The sequence below is a fragment of the Mesitornis unicolor genome, unplaced genomic scaffold, assembly GCF_000695765.1.
Source record: "Mesitornis unicolor isolate BGI_N332 unplaced genomic scaffold, ASM69576v1 scaffold50636, whole genome shotgun sequence".
In the NCBI taxonomy this organism is placed as follows: domain Eukaryota; kingdom Metazoa; phylum Chordata; class Aves; order Mesitornithiformes; family Mesitornithidae; genus Mesitornis; species Mesitornis unicolor.
Genome location: NW_010193978.1, coordinates 1 through 22,794, shown reverse-complemented (window position 1 = coordinate 22,794; position 22,794 = coordinate 1). Strand labels below are relative to the sequence as shown.

General features: G+C 40.8%; 1 protein-coding gene across 1 annotated transcript in view; it reads right to left on the bottom strand.

Moving 5' to 3' along the window:
- Positions 1-22,789, bottom strand: part of LOC104543105 (probable E3 ubiquitin-protein ligase RNF217) — a gene marked incomplete at both ends in the record, with an annotated part of 43,767 nt that extends 20,978 nt beyond the window's left edge. The window contains one exon of the mRNA XM_010187632.1: positions 22,619-22,789. Within this exon, the coding sequence (XP_010185934.1) occupies positions 22,619-22,789 (171 nt within the window). The remainder of the gene's footprint in view (positions 1-22,618) is intronic.
- Positions 22,790-22,794: the final 5 nt, after the last annotated feature.

Below are 22,794 nucleotides of genomic sequence, written 5' to 3'. Positions count from 1 at the left end.
GCAGGAACATTCAACTACTATTTGTCCTGTTCACACAGGAATAGCATTTATAGAAAATTAGTTACAGGAAAACAAATTATCACTAAAATTCTCCTTCACAAGATGCAAACAAGTAACAACCTTCATGAGGTTAACCTCCCTCTGCTCTTTCATTTCCTGTTACTTCCTCTAGCAGCAAGTTAATCAAAAAAGGAAAAGAAGATTTTACCTCAGTAACACACTTAGAAAACATATGCTGCATTAAGTCATGTTTCTGCCTCATTAAATCTCTTGTGTGTCATCAGCAAGGATGGAACGTACACACTTTCTGCTCTGTTTTTTGGACATCCATGGTTAGCTGAAACCCACAATGGAGGTAATGTTTAGTCCGTGGCTGGACAAAACTGGGGCTGGTACACCCAGACAGCCAGGACACTCTCCGACGAAGAGGCACACCAGAGTTTGACTGAGAGATTGGCTGGCAGAAAGCTTTCACAACCTCTGGGAGCCCTGGAGCATGCAAGATAAAGCAGTCTTTCATCTTTCCTTCCAGGCTGCTTGCAGGGGCAAGAGGACAGAGAAATCCTGATGGAGGAATGTAACTGGGGAGGAAGCGTGGCAGAAACTGCCAATCTCGAAGGAACTGGACCCAAACCCATGGGTATCTCAGCATTCGTTAAAGGGAACAAGGAAATGCATGAGTGTTTTATTTTGTCCAGGCGTGCATATTGCCAATGCTAGCTAAGTATGCATAGGGTAATTTTTCTGTTCCTTAGAAGACACATTCACTTTTAGTAAGAGATCCAAAGATGGTCATGAAAGAAGAGCTTTGAGAACAGCAGACTGAGACAGATACCTGCCCTTTTCAGGGTAGAAAACAGAAGCAGTTGCTCCTGCCTAAGAGTGGGACAAAAAGACCACACTAAAGCCAAGCAGGTGTAGGAAGGGATTACAGAAAAGAAGCAAGAGTTAGGGGACCATCCACATAACATGATCCGCTCAAATAACCCAGCCATCTCAGGATTGAGCCCTGCTCAGCAGCATTGGGAAACACAAGCCGTGAAGAAGCGACACCTTTGTAAGGTAATGGTTTGTTGGGCTTCCAACATCCAATGTCATATCCAAATAACACAGAATGAAAACAAGCCAATTCCAACAGCTGATTCTTGTGAAATAAGTAAGATAAAAATCTATCAGTTAAGTCTTTAATTGATAGCATTAAATTCAGCAGAGAACAGTCTGTTCCTACAGACAGTGTAAGACTCATAGAAACTGTCATCTGCGTGTGAATTTGTTACCAGCCAAGCCTAACCCAGGTCTACCCTGCCCATTTGATTACTCTGGTAAGGGACCGACAAAGTGCAAGAGCCCAGGCTGACACTCCAGGAAGGTGAGGAGGGAACAGGTCAAGCGAGACGGGACGCTGGCACTGCAGCAGCAGCCCTCCTCCTGCCATGGGACAGCATGCCTGACTGCCCCAAAGCAGGAAAGTAGTGAAGGGAGTGTTTACTGAAATTCCTTTAAACATTTACTTCAGAAAAAAAAGATAAATTAGAAAGAAAAACAACAACAACAAACCCAAATCCCTTTCCAATTAAGGAGATTAAACCAAAGAGCACTCAGTTACTTAAGCAGGTAATTTTTACATATATGCTGCTTTCTTACAGGAGCAATGCTTACAAAGGCACATAGCTGTTTCCTCATGTCACTTAAAACAGAAAGTCCTGAACAGATGAACTCCAACCTCCACTGGGTCCAGACTGGATTAACCCAGATTCAGAACAATTCCAATGGAATAATACTGTTAACTATTAACGATTAGTATCACAACCAGTCCTTTCCCATGCTTTTCTTGAAGATGGACAAAAAGTTAGCACTCACACTGTTATAGAAGAGTAAAAATACGTGGTCGGAGTCCTCATTGAGAAAAATTGCTTCAGGTGGAGCCAAGCCAAATCCAACAACAGTGACGATTTGTCCTACAACTATTTATGTTGAAAAAGAGGACATCAATAGCTCATTCTTCTACCATTTAGTAGGCAGGGTCCCAATCAGACACAAAAACTAGAACAGGCTCCCTTTCAGCTAAAATAGGACCAAATCACCATATATTTGCACAACCTATCCAGTAATCTCTATTACTGAGCTGCCACTACAGATAAGCCCAGCTGGTATCATCAGCAATAGTTAATCGAACCTTTGGTTTTGCCAGCAATGGTTGTTGCTGTGTTTTAGTGTTGTACTTACAGAAACATTTAACGGTGCTTAATATTTTCCCAACTGAAAGTGGTGTTTAGCATAAAATAAAGAAAATCTCTTACAATCGAGAGAAGGACGTAAAGGGGGAGAAGTATGCTCCCACATATCTCACTACTCCATCTCAGAACATGGCTACAAAACTTAAGAGAGTTGCCATGGATGTGGGCGATGACTTAAAAACAGCAAGAATTTTAACAAATCTCTCAACTATCCTCTTGACGACTCTGATCATCTACATTCCCTGGCCTGTAGAATAAAGGACAGGCATTTTATAGCCATTCTTAAGTTGCCCTGCTTTCCTTAAGCAAGCTACTAAAACTATTTAGTTTCCATCTCTTTGCTAGGTCTGCGGTTGTAGGTGAGTTTTCTTGTGCCATGTATTAATAAACAATGTTTTTATTCTTGACTATCAGACATGAAACCAAGTTGTGGCCTCTTTTCTTGATAAATTTAATACAGAAACATCAGAGTCGCATAGGTGCAAGCAAAAGCAGAAAAAAGCCTGAAAAGTACTTTTTAACCAGCATGTAATTGCCAGGAATGATAGTAACCAAACTCACTTCTAAGATTCAGGGTGGAATATATGAGGTTAGAGTACCATCACTTGGCTTCTCTTACAAAGTAACTAAAATAAATTTGTTTATGCAATTGAGTTGTTACAAAATAGTTAAGATTTGAATTATTAATAGTTACTTTGCTCTGCCTTTCTGAGAAGAGACCTATCTCATCCTACCAGTACCTATCCACAATAAATGAAGCTGCTTTTGTTAAAAAGCTACACTATTAAAGCTACCACAAAGTGAAACAAATTGATAATTTTCACATAGCTTAAGTGATAAGAGGACAGGTGTGCACACTGACCCATTTTCAGGGACAAATACTTCCTGGGAAAGGTTAACACAGAACGGACTTCCAAGCTTCACCCCACATACCAACATGTGGACAAACCCCAGGTACTGTGCTAAAGCTCCAATCTCACATGACTTTATGAAGTTATTTCTTACAATGCATTGTAAGTTTAAACCACATTTTAATATGCATTTAATGCAATGACGGATACAGCTACAACAAGGAGCAAACATATGAGATGAAGTGCAAACAGCACAGCCTTCTCCAGGGACCTGTCTGGGGCAAAAGCTTAAGGTTCTGAGCCATATTTGGAGAAGCAGAAGTGAAAGTAAAGCTAAAGTGTCATCCCAGTTAGGAGCAAATTACTCATCCTCAAACAGTTAAACTCTTACCTAAGATACCACAGCAGAAAACTACGGGCACAGGAGAACCCTCTTATGAAAGTTGAGGGAACAGCTCTGCCCCACAACTGATCTAATCCAGTAGAGCTGCACTCATCTAGCGCACGGTGATTTCTGAACAGTGTATTAAAGAGACAAACCATCAGAGTTAATTCTCCCGCTGAACAAACTCTGGCTGTAATTTGCAGGTTGTTACCGTGTCAAGTCAGTCAGTCTCCCTGAGAGTCTGCTAGAATTGGGTCCCAAACGAAGCTGGAAGACAGCCTTCACCTTGATTAACAGAGAGTGTTTGTGTATTGATTGCTGCAGACTTTGTTTGACACAAGCAGCTAAAATCTTTGCAACATCACAAAATAATTAGAAACAGCAAAACAAGGGGGGAAGCAGACAATGTAGATGTTTTACACCAGGAAAAACAAACCATAACTGCGTTCTGAACAATATATTCCACTTACCACTTTTTCATAAACAAAAAAAAAAACAACCAACCAACCAACCCATGAAGCAAGCTCACTGAAATTCCCAAAGGCAGTTTTAACAGCTGATTAGCCCGTTAAAATACTCATTTTCACATCAGGATTGCCACAAGAGGAGAAATTATGACTTACTATTTGTTCCAAATTCTCTTAAAAAACACAAGAAAACAAAACAAAGCCATATCTATGTATTCATCTGCTGTTCATGTATGTAAATCTATCTTTAAAAAAAGTATAACAACTTCACACGACCTTTACTACAAACATTTTAACAGTTTACTAATTCAAAACATTGACATGTATTGACAAACCTGTCCCATGCAGTGCTGTGCTCTGAGAGTCTGCTTCTTCTGTGAGGCACAAGTCAAGAATAGAGGTGGAGTAAGTCAAAATGCCCCAGGTTAGACTCCTGTCTAAAACTCCAGCTACGGTGAGAAAAAACGTGTACAAATGGAAGAAAACTAATTGGAAGAAAACTACTATTTATCATTTCTGTTTATACTGCCTATCTATTTACAAACAAAATTACTTCAAACTTGTCTAAACTCTCCCCTTGAAAAAAATACAAAAATTAATCAAGGTTTATTGACCATGAGGTTTTGTAAAGTCATGGACAGGTTGTTAGATACCTTAAAACATCACTTCTGCCATCATTAAACTTTTGCAGGGCTCCAGAAACTGGGTTGCCACACTGACTATTTAAAAAAGCAGCTTTGTTCCTACCAGCAGGTATCAGAGTTTTTGAACCACTACAAGTAATGACTGCAGCCTGGGGACCAGGGAGTAGGCAGGTGAGGTGAGGTGAAGAAGGTATCAAGTCAACTATAACCATCCTTGCTTCTGTAACCACAGACCTGAGCAGTAACTGAATTCAATACTAGTTGAGGAAACTCTGGTTTCATTAATTATTTCCAAAGAATACACATAGGCCTCCATAGGAGAAGTTAACAGCATAGGAAAAAGAAATCATTACAAAGTACAGTAAGATAATGCACGCGAGGACTTGCAGACAAGGATACATCTCTCCAACTACACCTTTTGGCAAGACCAAGAAGAAAGGATCAACAGCTTTTGTGACAAAAAGACAAGAAAATAAATGGAATGTTTGTTAGCATAGATATGAAAAAAGAAAGTATCTGATTTAGCATTTCATTGATATTTGCATTGAAAAGGAAACAACACACTTGACAAAGCACCACTGACCTATCCAAATATGACCTCTCTCAAAACAGTAGTTTTGTTTCAGTTTTTTAATAGGATAATAACTACCTTAAGGAAAATAGCCCAACAGTTCTGCCAGAGCAAATACTTCTACCTTGTAGTTGCAAACCTCAATTACCCTTGATGGTTAAGCAATGATTGATGATCATTTGCCACCAATACAAGCTTCTGCAGAGGCCTGGCCAGCTTACTGGTTTACCTTGGAAAAGGGAAAGCAGTCACAGCTGCCCTAGCTTCTTTGAGGGGAGGAAGATGACAAGAAGGGAAACTTCAGGGAAAAGAAAGCAGCAGCACCCACTTCAGCCTTTCTAGGAAGTCCTTGGCTTTCCCACAAGTCTCATCTTTTTCCTCCTGCAGTTTCTCTCTGGAACATAATGTCTTCTTGCCTGACAAAGAGGGAAAAAAGTCTACTCTTCAAAATTTGATGAATACACCTAACTTCCCGCCACTTTAATAACACACACAAACAGAGGCTGGCTACCCTCTGAACTGCTCCTGAAGGTACTGCCCTGTACCTTCATCCAGTGAACGCTGTGCACTCACTCTCCTTTTAACCTGTACCAAACAGTGGGAGCTGCTGCTGAGAACTGCTGTTGCTGCCACCTGAGAAACTGCTGCCCCACAGCACATCAATTTTCTGTGCAAAAGAAAGGCAGTAATATTTGTATTTGTGACTTTTTGGGAGCACACCCAAACATCAAGGTAAGCAATGTGTTTGTTACACACTTTTCCCCAAAATGCTGCCTGCAGGGAGGGAATGAGTGACATCCTGCTGCAGAACTAAGTTCTGAATTCTACTGACATTTCTCTAAAAAACATTGCTGCATACCAACAAACACAGCTGTGTTACACCCCTAGTAAATTCAGCAATTTTGGAATTTCTGTCCATATGTGCCTACTTTCAACTCCCCATCACCACCCCAATATGCTATAGGTTTTTGAACCAAAGGTATCATAAAAGCTGATAATTTCTGGCAGCACCAACAGGACACAAAACCAGCTTGACAGTCCCCAATAAAAGACTTTCCCCAACAGTTAAGATTTTTATAACTGGTTAAAATATGCCTCAGCACCTTTCTTGGTGGAAAGGGATCAGTCTCAGCAACTTTCCTACCCCCTTCTTCCCAGCTGGACAGAGAGGGATGGCAGAAGCATACCTCCAGAGCTAGGCCCTGGTGTTCCCCCCCTGCCCAGTTTGATCAGCACCAGTGTCCCACTGTGCACTTGTGGCAGCTCCATCATTTCATATAAACACACAGGCACACTAATCTTTTAGTATCAAGTAACTAATGATACTAACAGTAAGATGGCACCTCTGAAATTCAGTGATTAACTGAATGAAAGCCACTCTTTGACTTTCCTTCCACCCATACTCTGTATTCCCTACATAAATTGAAGGTGACATAGTTGAAACAGCTGAAAGAACATACGGAAGACTAACTTTTTTGTCAAACTCCATTTGGGAACAGGGTAATTGAGCCAAACAGCAAGAAAAAAAAGCCTAAATAAATCTACTAAAATTTATACGAATATATGATCCTTTAAAACTTGGTCACCTGCGTAAAAATCACAAATCTGAAAAAGCTAAAGGATGGTTACACTTAAATCCACAAGCCATTTGCTGCCAAGCAATGGTAAGGCAGTATCAAAGGAAAGTTTAAGAATGTTTTATGAAATAATTTAAGCTTAATGAAACATCTTTTACTAAAGGCAAAACTAATATTTTGTTGTATTCTGGCACATTGGGTATCCTAATTATAATGCGATTTTTAATAATGAGGTCTCTGGAGTCTACTTTCAACCTTTACCAGTCAGCCAGTCTACTTAGTGGTCAGCCCAGCCCTAAACCACAATATCTTTAACAAACATTTTAATGCAAGTATGCTAAAAATTAAAGAAGAAAAGATTTTTATATAGTTTAAATGGAATAGAAAAGTGCTTGGGTCTTCCAGTTCATTAGTTATGTCTCACACTTTTACATGTAGAACAATTGCGTAAATTCTGCACAACGAACAACATATTATACGAGGAAGTCTGACAAAATTACATATATTAAGAAAACAGAAAACATTAGCAAAATCAGGAAGAAAGCAAGAAACCCCCGCCAATGCTAACTTCCATATACTATGCATGTTTTGTGTATTAAGTCTCCAAAGCACAAATGGCTATGCTTAAAACTAAGTGCAAACCACATTTGCACTTGATTTCTCATTTGCAAAACTGTAATCAGTAAAAAAGAACAGGTTAGCAAGTCTTTTACTACACAGGAAGAATAAAATAAACAGATGTTATAAAGGCATTTTTTAATGTGCAACCTCCGCTATTTCTGGATACCAAATCTCTGAAGAAAATTATTAAAGTTACAGATAACTGTACTGTTACAGTAGTCAGTGTCATTTCATAGAATATTTATAGATTCAAGAACATTTCAACAATTAGGTACCGCTCTCCCAAATTTACAGTTTTGGAGCAAAAAAGTGTTTTTAGAATTTTTTCAAGTCTGCAATTAGTTTCAGCTGAAGCCATACCAAGAAATACCATCCTTTTCCCAAAAAAAGTTGACGCAAAACTGACTTTTAATGTAGTTTAAACTTGAGCTAGAATTAGGCATGATTCCAAGTTGGTTTGTTTTTTTTTTTGCATAGTGGTTTTCAAGGTTTCCAAGGTTTTCACTACAGGAGAGCTAAGATCAATCAACTACCCTAACTCTGTTTTCCAGTTTTAAAGAAAGCTATGAGTAATTTTTGTTTGCTTGGATTTGCAACATGTAGCACTAGCACAATTAACATATCTGGTGTATAACTTAAGATGTGATACATGCAGATAATGTCTTTAAATCCTAGCTCCAAAGAAACATAATTTCTAAAATGCAAATAAATGGTCAACAGTATGGTAAATCAACACCAAATTTCCTTCTGCCATGTGATGTGTTCTCTAAACTGGGTAGTGACAGCTGCTGCTTTTTAAATAAAACCCATTTTCTCTCTGGTCTCATTAGTGCAGCCCTACCTGCCCAGCCATATTAGTCACTTCATGCACAAGCACTTGAACACCAACACAGAATCAAAACACCTCTTATTACATCCAACACAGTGTACAGGTTTAAGTGAAACATTAAAGCTGTAATTGAGCAAATCTGTCCCCTGTACCATCAGACATAAGGGTGTCATCTGCAAAACACTCTGGATAGGAACTCTATTGCTTCAGAGAAAGACTAACTCCTTTTCCCAACACCCGCCCACCCTCAACCAAATTATGCTCAAAGAGAGCAAAAAAGGAAGAAGAGCAGAGAAATGAAGCCTTGATCTCATGGTTACTCCACCCTCTTCTCACTTTTAGAGCTTGTGAGACAGGTAAGAACAGTAACTCTTCTGCTACTCGATGGAGGGAGGGACAATCTTCAAAAAAAAATTTGCAATGATCAATGCAACAGTAAGATAATCTTCTGTTACAGGCTTTGATTTTATGCTTCTAAATTTCACAACTGCTCCCCTTACCACCAAAAATATCTGCATAACAGAAACACAGGGCTGAGATTGATTTTCCAGATCAGCATGCTGGAATCACAAGCAGCTGCTGAGTAACAGTAACATAGGACAGTCCAGAAAAGAGACAAATCCCAAGTCCTATAAGCCACAAGTAACAACGCTTCCCATGACCTTGCAGTAAAGGGTTCACAGGGGGACAGTGAGAAGAAAAAAAGCTGTAATTTCACTGACATGAACATAGTTCAAGTTCCCCTCCAGAGGTGTGCAGGGACAGCAATGAGCGGTGAAGAGCTTCTGAAGTCAGCTGTAACTGATGTATCATGAAGGTTCAGTCTTGGCTTAAGGGTCTTACTTTAATGCTACAGCATCAGTACAAACCATGGCCAGCTCTTGCAGAAATCTGCTATGTGGATCATACCCACTCAAAAGTGGCTGGACAGGCAAAAGCATACAACATCTGATTGCAAAGACCCTCCTGCAAAGGAGTCTCTCTCACTCTCCTGGTCAACTACACATTGTTGGGAAGAAAAATAAGACAAACACTCTAACAATATGACAAAGAAGAGTCAACGGCTAAATAATTCCTTCCTCTAAAGTCACACAGCAACAGATGTTTGATTTCTACCAATACAAAACTTTCACTTTACAGCATAAACGAATAAACTACAATGTGACCAAGTTAGTCTTAAGTTGTATAAACCTCCACCTTCTCAGAGCATGACTGCAAATAGTGTAGCAAAAGAATCACTATGGAAAGGAAATACCATTTTAAAAAGCTCCTGACAGTGGAAAGGAAGCTCATCCAGAAGAGGAAAGAGGAAAGAGGAAAGAGAGCAAAAGTTGGAAGCTGGTGAGAACAGAGGTCACTCTCCAGGATCTTTACAGCACTCATGAGATAAGCATATACCTTTTGAAGAACCTCAACTTCCTACCATAAAGGTTTTATAGCCCACTCAAAATACATATTAGCCACACAATTACTTCATTTCATCTACCTTTTCTTACTCCTTGGACAGTACTTCTGAGTTCTTTGAGGGTCTCAATAAGCCATTACCCAAGACATACTAGTATTTGATATATTCCAGATATAGTTCTCAGATTTTCCAGCTTGTCTTACAGAGATGAAGTAATCAATCAAAAAAATCATAAGCCTACATCTTTTCAGAAATGTTTTTAATTTTTCAGTGCCTGTTGGGTGTCAGCATATATCAGCCTTCATGTTTGTATAAGATCTGTTCAAATCCCAAAGTCATTTTCTTGTGATCACACTTGTGCCTGATATTGATTTAACTTTGGCTCTGAAATCAATTAGTGCTCCATGAAATTAATCTTCCCAGACAGACTTCACTGGTGAACTCAGAGACACTAAATGAAACTAAAGCTCTGCAGGACACCAATTTAGTCTAGTATAAACCTAACTTAACAAGAACTGAATAAAAATATCCTTTAATGCTACACAGTCTTCAAAAGTGCAAACACATGAAGGACACTAAAGATGCCAGACACATGTGCTTGGTTACCCAGTCTCCACCTCTGTCCAAGATTTGCTGATTTTCCTTGTGGATTGAACTTCTACATATAGCAGCTATAAACAGCACAATAGCTCCAACAAGTTCATTCAGGCATCTTGCAGGTATATTTTGTGATGAATACAGAAACTCAAAATTTATTGCATCTCAGCAGCAAAGCCCTTTGTACATCAGGCCAGGAACGGAGCCAGGATGGATTTCACCAGAATCCTCAAAAAAACACCTTGCAATCACCTTGAGCTACCAAAAGACCACCCGCCAGCCAACATAAGTACCTTAAGGATGCTAAAATCCTCCCACAAATCTTGTCAGATATTTGTATCAAAAACTAGAAGAAAAAAACAAACAACTTCGAATGAGACATCAAGAGATAAATCCAGAACAACTATTATGCAGTCTGTCAAGTGAAGCACGCAGCTAAACTAAAAACCAACAGAAAGACAAGGAAGTTCAATCAGCTACCACCTTCCACTAATTTACAACACATTTGCCCAGCTGGTAACTGTATTTTCACCCAAAGAAAAAAAAATCAAAACAAATCCCACACCCAAAACACCCAATTACAGAGACTGTTTTCCAGTGTTACACAGCTTTTTTTTTGGTACCTTAACCATCTGGTCTGTTCATTGTTCTGTTCATTGTTTTCATGTAAAAGCAATCTGTGGAAACTAAAACAATCACTAGTCTTTGCTAATTGTTCTCTCTCTCATAAGTTTCTTTATACAACAGCCTGCACAAATTCCCTTGGAGAGTTATTTCACAAAGGCATCCTCAATAGCCTGGGTCAAATCAGGTAACGGCAACGCAGCCTCTCCTCCGCGGGTAGAGGGAGGAGATCACTTGGAAATTGCTCCCATTCAACCAGATGAGTCTAACTACGAACAGTCCCAAAAACACAGTTCTAAAATTTTTTTTAAAACTGTTTCTCCTAAAAACAGTGTGAGACATTTGACTTCAGATTCCTTACAGATCAAAAAAAAGGTGAACACAAAAGCATGAAGTGCACTGCTTGCAAGTGCACATTGGGCTTTAGAAAGTCCTTTGTTCTTTTCAATGGTTAAAAAAGACAATAAAACTCCTCCTTCACCATTTCCTCATTGGATTCAAGCTTCTCCTCAACAGAGCATGCTTACAAAAGTACAGGCAGCCTTCCCAACCAATGGGGCCAACTTCAGCACGTAACAGTGCCACACAGCAAGTCCTTTTTGACAGCATCAAAGGTGCTGGTTTTGACAGCCCCGCAGATACTGCGCCCTTCTTCCCAAATCCACAGAGACTGGAGGGGCTCTCCCTTCTAACCCAAATACATAGGCTCATCCTGATCTGTAGCCTAACTTACTTAATTCTGATTTTTATAGTTACCTTGGTGCTTGAGATTCCAAATTAAAGCCTTGCCACGTACAATGGCCTCACTGCTTTCCTCTCTACTACACTTCCTCAAATTGCATTCACCTTTTCAGTGGCTCCATCATTACTAGCTGTTGTAACATCTGTTGTCATTAACCCAGATCTGCTGACTCCTACTCATATTCCAACAGTCAGGCAGGCTCCTATTTGAGAAACGACAGCCATCAAAAAAACTCTTTCTTGCTCTTTCTCTTCAACATAAGGACTGATAAAACAAAATTCTCCTAAATCAAAACTCAATACAGAAGCTAAATAGTAAGCTAGTATCAAAAGCCTTACCATCTAGTGCCAGTTCATTAATGAGCCAAGGAGAGGGGACCTTCTCCTCCGAAACGAACATCTCAAATGCTTCTAAGAAACATGCTTTCAGCTTGTGAAAGCTGTTGTTATGGTCCATTCATGCCATTGCATATGCTAAAAGTGTGAATTACATACAGCATTAAAAAAAACATCTATATTCATTGTAAAAACAGGCTAAAAATTTTTATAGGTAAAAAGCAGTACCTACAGAAACATAAAGAGCCAATTAGAGTAGAAAAGAATATATTGAAATAATGATGAATTCTTCAAAACAAGTTTATTTTTTGGTACTTGTACCAAAGTACCAAAGACCAAGATCAAAAAGAACCTTCACCAGCAAAGAGTTTCTTAAGCCAAGATGTCAAAATGATGGACACCAGTCCTCTTCCATGACATTGCTGTACCTTGTTATTTAAAAATGCACAACAGAACATCACATTTAATAAGTGTTCAGGCATTTTGTGTCTTTGAAGAAAAAATCCTGCCCCTCAAAAACCAAACCACCCCACAACGCACACAATAAGACCAAAAAATCCTTCTATCACGTTAAGCTCTCTATCTTTTCATTTCTTATTCAAACAGTTAAGGAGCAACAAGGAACTTTTGAGAGCTCTTTGGTGTAGGAAAAATTCCTCTCAAGAAAATAATGATCATACTTTGCACTGCTTGGCTGCAGCAAGTTAAAGCTGGTAAAACAAGGGAGATGGAAAAAAAAAATCTTGATCTGCAAGAATATTCACATAAAAAACTTGACTTGTAAAACTATCAGGAATAATTTGTTCTGTGTTATAAAACACTTGCAGATGCTTTAAAAGTCTGATAGTTGAGAGCTTCTAATGTAATGACACCACAGGCAGCAGAGACAGGAGTGGTGGGTACTGGCCTGCGCTGGATTGGGAACCTCAGTGCTGCGAATGGCTCAGAGATGCTCTGGACTGTGCCACCATGCCTGTCCGAGAGTTGTGGGTGCAGATGTACCTTCAGGTGCTGGATGAGATGCGACTTCTCTCTGAATTGTGAAAGAGGAAATGATGCAGCAACAGGACCAAATTGCAGATTTGATTTCATCCACATGCAGTCATCTTGGACCTGTTCATTCCCCTTCCCTCACACTGCCTTTTCAAACATTTTGTTCTAATGGGCTGTCACATCTGCCAGAATAAATGGCCCTGCTTTGCCATGGACACTTTATTCAGTACTATATTGTGGTAGAACAAACATTTGCATGCATGAGACAATGAGGAACAGGATAAGATTAAAAAAAAAATTAAATGGTTGTGAACGGTTAATTTTAACCCAGACCATTTTTCTGTGGGTAGATCAGATAATACAGAAACAGTAAAGACTAAGCTGAAGGAGGAAGAGTGAGCAGTGCTGTAGCTAAAATTACTGTAAACTTTCAGCTTTTAAAAAAAGTCTGCTTTTCTTGATAGCGAAAGAAAAAGAATGAGATTTAGAACTAATTTTTGATCCTTAATTTACTAGAAGTGCTGGCTTGGCCTTGTCTGGCTGTCTCCATCTGCATTGACTTAGGTGAGGTCCTCATGAAGCATCATGCTCTGGGATACTTCAGGCAGGATTTGCGGAGTTACTCAAAAAAACCCCAACCCAAACAAACAAACAAAAAACTCAGTAAACAAAGCCTTCACATGAAATATCTACTGAGGCAAAAGCATCAGCAGTACTCACAACTCACTACAAAGAACATCTAAATCTTAGGAGACTGGGAAGCTGCCGGTAATTTAAAATAAAGTTACAACTTCTGATAATGCCTTGAAAAAATGAGCATCTTCAGAAGTTTGAAAACTACTCTCAAGTGTTTCTGAGAAATACAACAGAAGCAAGTCTGAATCTACTTTCCATTATACAAATGGGTGAAAATTTCTGAGGGTGCTTAATTTCCACGGTCCACACGTAAGGAACACGGGGACCATAGATACGTGGATACTTGGAGATATACAGTTTAATAATGTATTTCACTTTGGCTACTTTGAGGTTTAGATAGCCATGTAGATATCAATACCCATAAATCTCTAATAGCAACAACATTTAGACAGAACTCAAGTTTCACAACTGACCTTCTGCCTTACTCTGAGTAGGAGTAGTTCACCACAATAAAATACACTACTACCACCACCATAGTTCTTCCTGGAGTCCTAACATCTACATTTTGTAGTCAGTATGCAAAACTTGGAACCTAAATACTGTATCGGGCACATTTGCTCTTTTGTGGATCCAACCATTCCAAAGAACTTAAGTTGCACATTCTTTCCCCTTTTTAAGCTGCATGCTAATCCCATAAAGTTAACTAAGCAGTTTCCAAGCTATTGCACAACTGAGCCACACATGCACTTGAAAAAGCACTGAGCAGTTCACATACTTGCTTCCGTAAAGGCTCTAAAGGAGTACTTTTAAGAGACAAATTATACCTGTCACCATACAGCTGCACTGGAATGGAAAGGCACAAGGTGTCCTCTCTCCAAAGTGCACTCATACAGCAAGCAACATTAAAATAGCTGAAACGATTAAGAAGCCCTCCCACACCCATTTCTTTGGCCCCATACAGTAGTGACAGTACTGACAGCAGTGAAGCACTTTTTCCCCATTCAGGAAAGCAGCACTTCTCACAGCACCTCTGCAATCGTGCTACAGTAGCATGCTGCACCTACCTCCTTCACTCCTCTCTGCAATTTGTAGAGTATAAAATTCTTCCAGGAGGCCAGCAAAACACTAATCCATTATTTTCCCAGAAGTTCTGTACTTTAAACTGTTCAAAATCCAATACTCCTTTTTTTTCCCCTTTCTAACATTAGACTTATTTCTTGCCCATCCAATAGGAAATCAGAGAGAGTGCAAGTCTCATTTCACTTTCTGGCCACCATTTACCAGAATAACTGGCCAGTGTTCAGCTGCAGGTTTAAAAAGAAGCCAGAGATCCACTTGATATGAAGGCTACCAGTCTTCACGATTCCCTTGTGTTTTATGAAAGCTTATCCTGAACAAGCCCACCTTCTGAGGCAAACCAATTTTTACATCGCCAAGTCCTTGCCATCTTGGCAATCATCTTCTCGCTCTTCTTCCTTCCTCGTATTGTGTGAGCAACCCCACAGAGCCACATCACAGCTGAAAGTTTGGATAGGACTTCCCTTTCCTACAAGCTAAAGGGACAGACTCATTCAGATCCCTGTCCTGCACCGCTGAGCTGATACATCACCATCCCTAAAAGATCAGGGAGCCAAACCAATTACACTGGAGAGGTACCTGCCTGTGCTGCCATTCATATCATGGCAGTGGTAGAAAACAATACACAATGGCATCAGCATGACTGGGCTTGAGAAAGTTAAACTTTGCCCCTTATATTTTCCACTACAATATCCAATATAGTTTGTATTGTTTTTAAAAATATCACTAGGGGAAAAAAACTGTGGAAGGATAAAGATGCTTTTATTGTTTCAATTTTATATTCTTTATAGGAGAGATAGTTGGCGTTTTATAACTGCACTATACGGTCTACTAGCAAGCTTGTAAGGAAGTGGGATAGCTTTAGAAATTTCTTTATCTTTTCACGAAATTGTAATCTAGGAAGTGCACAGCCTTCCTAACAACTAAGTAAATAAACAGGAACAACTGTACAACCCAACAAGCTTGTCAATGAAAATATACACCAATCTTAAATTGAAGCAGAGAGGTAGCTACTAAGGTAAATGTGGACTCTAAACCATTTCCGATTCAGTTCCAAACCTGGCTTAAACTACTGTTAAACTTTTGACCTTCTGCACTGAAATCCATAAAGTTTTCTTCTCTACAAGTACAGTTTTGAATTTGGTTTTCATCCTGATTTTTTCCTATTTCACTTATATTAAGCAATTGTCTCACAAGCCTTATATATGTATACAATAGATGCATGTGTGCCATAACACAAAAACATACATTTAAGAATTGGTTATTCTGCACAAATGCTGTTATTTTTATGTTCATATTAACTTCCAAATAAAATTAATTTCATTGCATTGACAAAAATTTTTCAAGTACTTAAAAATGGACTCAAAAGTTAAATAGCCTCTTCATCACTAGACAAATTTCTCACTTTTTCTATACCAGAAAAAGTCATACTTGGGTAACAAAATCCTAAAGACAAAGACTTTTGAAAACAAAATTTGTAAAGCACGTACTAAAAAGAGCAAGAGAAACATAAGTGCCAGCAGCTAAAACATACTGAAAGACAGATAAACCAGTATAACCGCATGGGTATAATGTCCTTCTTCATCAGCTAAAATTCTTTTGGAGAAATTATATCCCTTACAACTCCTAATCATTTTGACAATGCACTTACATCCTGGCCACGTAAAATACATACTTTTCTTAAGCCTGCCTGGTTTAGACAGCAGGAAGCAAGATATTTGTACAAGAAGAAGAGAGGAATGAAGGGCCAAGAGGCCCCAAAGCAGTTAGAAGAACAGCTGTTCTAGGTGGAGAAACAGAGCAGCAGGGCAGAGGTGAGCTGAAGGCCTTCCCTATGGCCACTTAACTCCTTAACTTCTCTTTGTTTGGGCAATTAAAACCCAACAGTTCAGTTTTTACCTCATTTCACTTTAAAATCTCTGGACTGAGACCAGACCTATGCCTGGTAGCTCCTGGGAACAGCTGGTGGGGAGCAGCAGGAGGAAAGGCATGCAGCAGATGATCTCTTCATGGCTCAGCCTGTCTGTGGTCCCCTGTGCCAACACCACCAACAGACCAGCGAGATGCATCACACTGGCTATGGGAGGCAGCTGACAAGCAGCCTCTCTTTCTCTGCTTCACAGAAATGCCTCATTTTAAAAATTACACTTCAATCCAAGGTAAAAACAAAACTGGTTCTTTTTCATCTCCTACTGCAATTTCACATTCATAGGAAGTTTTCACCCTTTAAAATCAGCACCAAAAAATTCATGGCACCACTGTAAGTCTTGCCATTCACCCTCACCCCTTGCTAACCAACATCAAAAATTTAATTACACCATTTATCCTCAACCTAGGAATTCAGGCTTTCCCTGACTAGCAAAACTTTTTGCAACTGTTCAAAGGTAACACCATCTTTTCTATTCCCAAAAACTCTGATCCTACAGAGCTGGACCAAACTGGATCCATCAACAATCATTTAAGAGGGACTAAAAGCCAGTTATATGCCTAGTCAACTTCAAAGACTAATGATTTTAATCTTAAAGGTACTGAGGTGGCATCTTGAACTGTGAGAGTAACCCTTGGGCAGCTGGCTACACAGCAGCATTTTGGCACTGGCACTACATATAACAATCAGGAGAACAGGATAGACCTTCAGAAGCTGTTTGCTGAAAATGGCCATGAAGAAGTTCAGGTGCTCTGGCAGCTTACACGCTGCTCACAGCTGATGGACCAGATCTGACAGCTCCTCCTCAGGAACACAGCCACCTTACAGTGGTTTAAGTGGCTGGCTTGGTTTAGAAAGCCTGTAATAAGCAGGTAATAAATTCTCTTCTCCTCCTGCACCTCTCCTTCTCCCCTTGGAAACTTCTGTGTTCTTGCAACACCAGCTGGAGAGCAGTTGCTCACTCTGCCATCACCTCCTTGTAGCCAGTCTGCAGTTGTTCCAGCAACTCACTAGCGTTAGAGCATGTTTTTGGATTAATAACCTTTTAAACACAGAGCTTCTCCCCCGCTGATTGGCAATGGCCCTTCTGAGCTCTGGTTTGACTCAGAGCACAAGCAGCCTATTAAACAACAGATGATTCAGCACTCAGTGCCTACATTTCTCCTGGCTGGTTTTCATCAGCAACCAGACTGCAGCTTTGAAGGTGTATCATTTATTTGATACCATCAGACACCTGAAGAGGCACACAGGTGTCAAGTCCCTCCATCTCCAAACCAGCACAAGTTTCAGGCAATACAGCTCCCAAACTTTCCTCTTCACTACATCTTTATAACCACATTCCCCACAAAAATCCCAACTGTAACAGTCTGCTGCTTTCTTCAGGTCTTTCAGAAACAGACCATGCACAGAAAAGGGTCAAAAACAAGACCTTGGATCACAGAGAAAGGAAGACTGGTAACACGTCCTGGGCAGAGGGAAGGCAAACTCCACATTTCATGCTCAGGAGAGGAGAGCAGGATTTCAGTCCCATGAAAACCATCCGTGCACAAAACATTGCTGGATCCGTCCCCTCCCTGCTCCCAACAATCCCTCCCGATGGCCACTAATCTCATTAGAGTTCCTATAATTAAAGCACCATAATATCTGATTGAGAATATAGTATGCTGTTTAAATTAACTCATCCAAAGTCCTTTAATGCAAGAATGACTGCTCCAAGAGAATTACAAGATTTGCAAAATAAAGCGTCGCTAATGAGCATACAATCAAAACTGGATTATCTAGTTTCGTAATTTGCATGCAGAAAAAGCAGGCAAGCAAACCACCAAGGTTTCTATAAAACTTTTACAACCACTTTATGGGAAAAGTGAAATGAGTACAGATACAACTACATATATATAGCTTCAAATATTTATTAGAAAACATATTGTACTTTAGAGGTATTAGGAAACAGCAGATGTTAATTTGGTCTAGTCAATACTTGCTAAAAAGTGAGGAGTGATATTGTTGTTCTGAATAGCACTTGTCAGGTTTACCAATTAGGGAGATAAGAAAACAAACCTTAGCCTCTTTACCAGTCTGGGATGAGTTAAATACAAAAACCTAGTTAAACTTGGTCTTCTCCAGTCCAAATTTTTCCCATACCTATTTGTTTATTTTTAAATAGTATTTCCAAACAAACCCCAACACTGCCACACAAATGGATGAAAAGCAAAGCCAGGCTCAAATACTCTCTCTGACTCAGACATACAAGCAGTGGGGAGAGGTTAGGAAGTGAATCACTCATTAAGCAAACCTATGCATGCACACAGCTTCTGGAATAACCCGGGTTTGGTGTTATGTTAAATGGAGAGGAAGATGGGAAGTGAAGGAGATGTGAATGCAATATTACATCTGTGAGACTGAGCACCCCAGTTCTCCCTCGTGCCATCCCCAGTTTGGATGCTGGATGGACAAGCACAGAAGTCCACAGCTCCCAGCCGAAAAAGAAACTTCTTCCACCCTTCTGACCCCGACCTCACTCGGCACATACCTGAGAGCCTATGGAGATGGCCTCTGTGAGCACCCCGGTCCTGGAACAGTACTGACACTCCAACCATTCACACTTTTCAGCCTCATCTGTTTTACATTCTTGATTAAGCTTAACAACAAAGAACAGCTTTGGGATGCATTGATACCTGGAGATGAGGCTCTGTGGGACCCACAGCAGCTCTCGAGGTGCAAGAGCCACAACGTCTTTCATGTCAACCCATTACCCATACCTGCTCATCCATCAGTTTCTCTGGGTCCAAGAGAATTTAGTCATAGAAGTTTTTTAGTAAATGGTAGATAACCTGGTTGTAGTCAGACCCTGAAAACCCCTGAGGGGTCTGTGAGTATTATGCCAGGAGAAAGAACCGCTAAATTGCTGCAGAGGTAAAGTTACGCAATTCACCAGAAGTCAGGCTCCAGATCAGCCTGAGCACTCCAGGCTTGCCTGCTAAGCTTCTGCACCAGTCATTAAATCTTTCAAAGGGATTATGCAGCAAGGTGCCGGTGATAAGAGAGACTGGATTTGACCTCTAAGGACCTTCCAATGCGACATTGCTAAATCAATTACCCTCATTTTCCAGCATGCCTTTAACATTATGAGTGAACCCTACAGTTGGAGTATTTTCATCTGGATAATCTTTTCAACAATGTCTAAAACTTTAGCTGATTTTTTGATCTATAAAGGGCTCCAAGGCAGAAGTTTAGATGCTGTTATATGTTTGCATAGAAGAGGGCAGAGTGCCTTAAACAGGGTTTTTCCTTTGCTACTCCATTAAACATCATGTCAGAAAACACAAAGAAACCATCATTAAGAATCCAGATTTCTTCAGTGAGAAAACACACACACACATTAAAGACAACAGGGATTACTTTATGCATTATACTTCTGTTCTTGCCAACATATTCCACATCTTCAGCATGAAAGACCGCTCCTCCAGAGACAGAGAGTCAGTCACTGTCCTCTCAGACAAAGGGCATAGATTGCTACTTCTCCGGCAAGGAAACCAGATCTAAACAATGCATACTGCTGCTCGGGGTTTTGTTTTTCGGTTGGTTTTGATTGATTTCAATTTCAGATACATTCCTAAGTCAAGCTGACTGCAACCAAACTGAAAATCTGTTAAAATTTCCACATTGAAACAGCTTTTCAACATTTACTCCATTTGAACTTTTGGAAAATTTTCTTTTTTTCCTTTTCTACACCAAGTGCTAAGTCTCAAAGATGAAAGGCGGCTTTATTTCTGTTCTGTACTCCCTTTCCACTCATCCTCCCCAGAAACTCCTCTAACACAACTGACACGGAGAAGCCTTTTCTCTCTTCTCAGGATGAGTCACAGGGTTCTTCCACGGCACAAAGGAAAGATACATCACTTCTTGTTCTTCTCAAAGAAATATCGCTTTCTTGTTCTTTTCAGAAAAAGAAGACAAGGGAAGAACACGTTGGACTGTTGAGGGTATTCTGTTTCCTTTTTTCCTGAACAAATTTATCAAGCAACTAAAATTCTGCCTGCTCATAGCAGCCCACATAACTGCCCTGTGACTCTCCCTCCTCAAGATCAGCATCCCTGCCACAGACGTCCCCTCCTCCACGTTTGTATCCCTGCCCCATCTTTTATGTACAGGAGTAAGTATCCACATGGCTATCTGCCAGGCAGACCTTTTAATAGCTGCTAGGATAAACTTTGCAGAGTACTCATCAATAGTAGCACCTTCCTTCAAGAGGGCATCCTTGCATATGCATCCAACAGCTGCTCAATGCTCAACCCACTTTATGGGGCACAGAGCTGGTTTACAGGCTGACCAGCTGTTTCAGCCACCAAGCTGCTGGATCATCCTCCAAGAGTCCACCCTAAACCAGGCAGAAGTGTTCTTCATTGTGGCTTTAGCTACCAGATCACACAGCTTCCATTAGATCACATTAAGCTGCAGGCACCTGCAGAAGCCAGAGTAGACCACCCTGACATCACACCGCTTTGCAATTTTCAGCTTCAAAGCAAGACAATATTCTGACACATGACCTCAGTGGGAAATACAAAGGTGGCACAAATATGCACTGGCCATATACTCTAAAAACTTACTGAGAGTTTCCAGTCCACCACTTAACTACAAACCAAAGTATTCTGGGCTCTGTGCACAAAGTCTTCAGAAGGCTTATCAAGTGTTCCTGAGATTCAATGTTACAGGAGACAAAGCACAACTCTGCTTCTCCTATCCATCAGTTCCCATGTTAAGCTCTTTCCTGTTATCTACACATAATGAAGGCAGTCCATAAAAACACTACTGAGTTTACTACTAGCCAGAACAAACACTACCAGAACTAGTAAATGCTACGTAGGCTACAAACGCCTGGAGAGGAGCACACGCTTCACTTCGGCCAACACCTGCAATTTCCAAGCAGTGAAATGTTCCCTTGTCAGAACAGCCCAACAACTATTTATAGTGCGTGGAGGTAACTGCAGCCATCCATTTCGGCCCCATGCATGCAGTTCAGCGGGGAGCACAGACTGCCCCCCAGCACGGCTCCCAGCCCCAACAGGTGTAGAAGCTCAATCTACCACCAAAGGAGCATGTCTTCATTGAGCACATCCCAAACGTTTCTGTTGGGTAAAAACATAAAGGTGGTAAACAAAGGGTTTATTTGGTTCTGTTTTGTCCACATACCCATACTTCTCCCATCAGTCTTTGGATTTAAGGCATGAAAACAATGCACAAGTGTTTTGTGATGCTAAACTAGATACTAAAAACACCAGCAAAGACACAGCTTTGCTTTCAAGCTGCTGATTTTGGTTTGAAACAGCAATTCTGACAAAACAGTGATGAAGATGTAAGCAGCCTATCATGAGTAGCTACCTATCCAGGATGAGTAGCTATCTGCCCAGCATGGAAAAGTTGTGTTAGGTTGGATTTTATCCACCAAAGAAGTTCTTTTTTACTGCTGTAACTGTGACTTTTCACAAATAGTCACACAGACACCCCCCCCTTCATTATTTTAATCTTACATAATCGGTGTAACACCAAATGGGATGGATGTATTCTCAGAGGACCAGGCCAAGCGGCTGCACAGTCCATCAAGGTCACGCCGTACGCCCACAAGCACAGGCGCAGAGCGGTGCGAGGGGCTGCGGGATGGCAGCCAGCATCCCCAGCTCCTAACTCCAGGAGTCACCTTACAGGCAGCTGCTAACGTTCCCAAACTTTGCTCCTTACCATTTTTTGCGCTCCTCTTTAAAGGAAGCTGGTAACAGCAAGAGTTTGAAAATTCAAAGATAAGAGTCTTTTATCGAAACCGACTAACCCGACAGGATGCGTAACAACGCACAAACACACACTTGGGAACAAATGGCCATTAAACCAGCAGCTCACACGCCGGTGGCTGCCAGACCCGTTCCGTACGGGATGGGAAAGATCCCTACCCCGCACCCCGCGGAGTCAACCCGCACAAGTCGTGGAGCCGGAGCAATGTCTTGGTCGCCACCGGCAGCACGACGGGCTGGGGCTGCAACGGCATCATTAAACAGCTTCTCCCTCCACCGCCCCCTCCTTCCCCAGCACGGCTTAGCAGCGCCCGTACCTGAGAGCTAAGGTACCGCTTGAGGCACTCCTCGCAGACCGCCTTCTTGCAGCAGGACAGGGGCTTGATAGGCTTCTCCTCCAGGCACACTCGGCAGCTCAGCACCAGCAGCGGCCCGAACTCCCCTGCGATCAGCCCGGAGAAGGGCTCGGGCAGCAGGTACAAGTCCACCACCT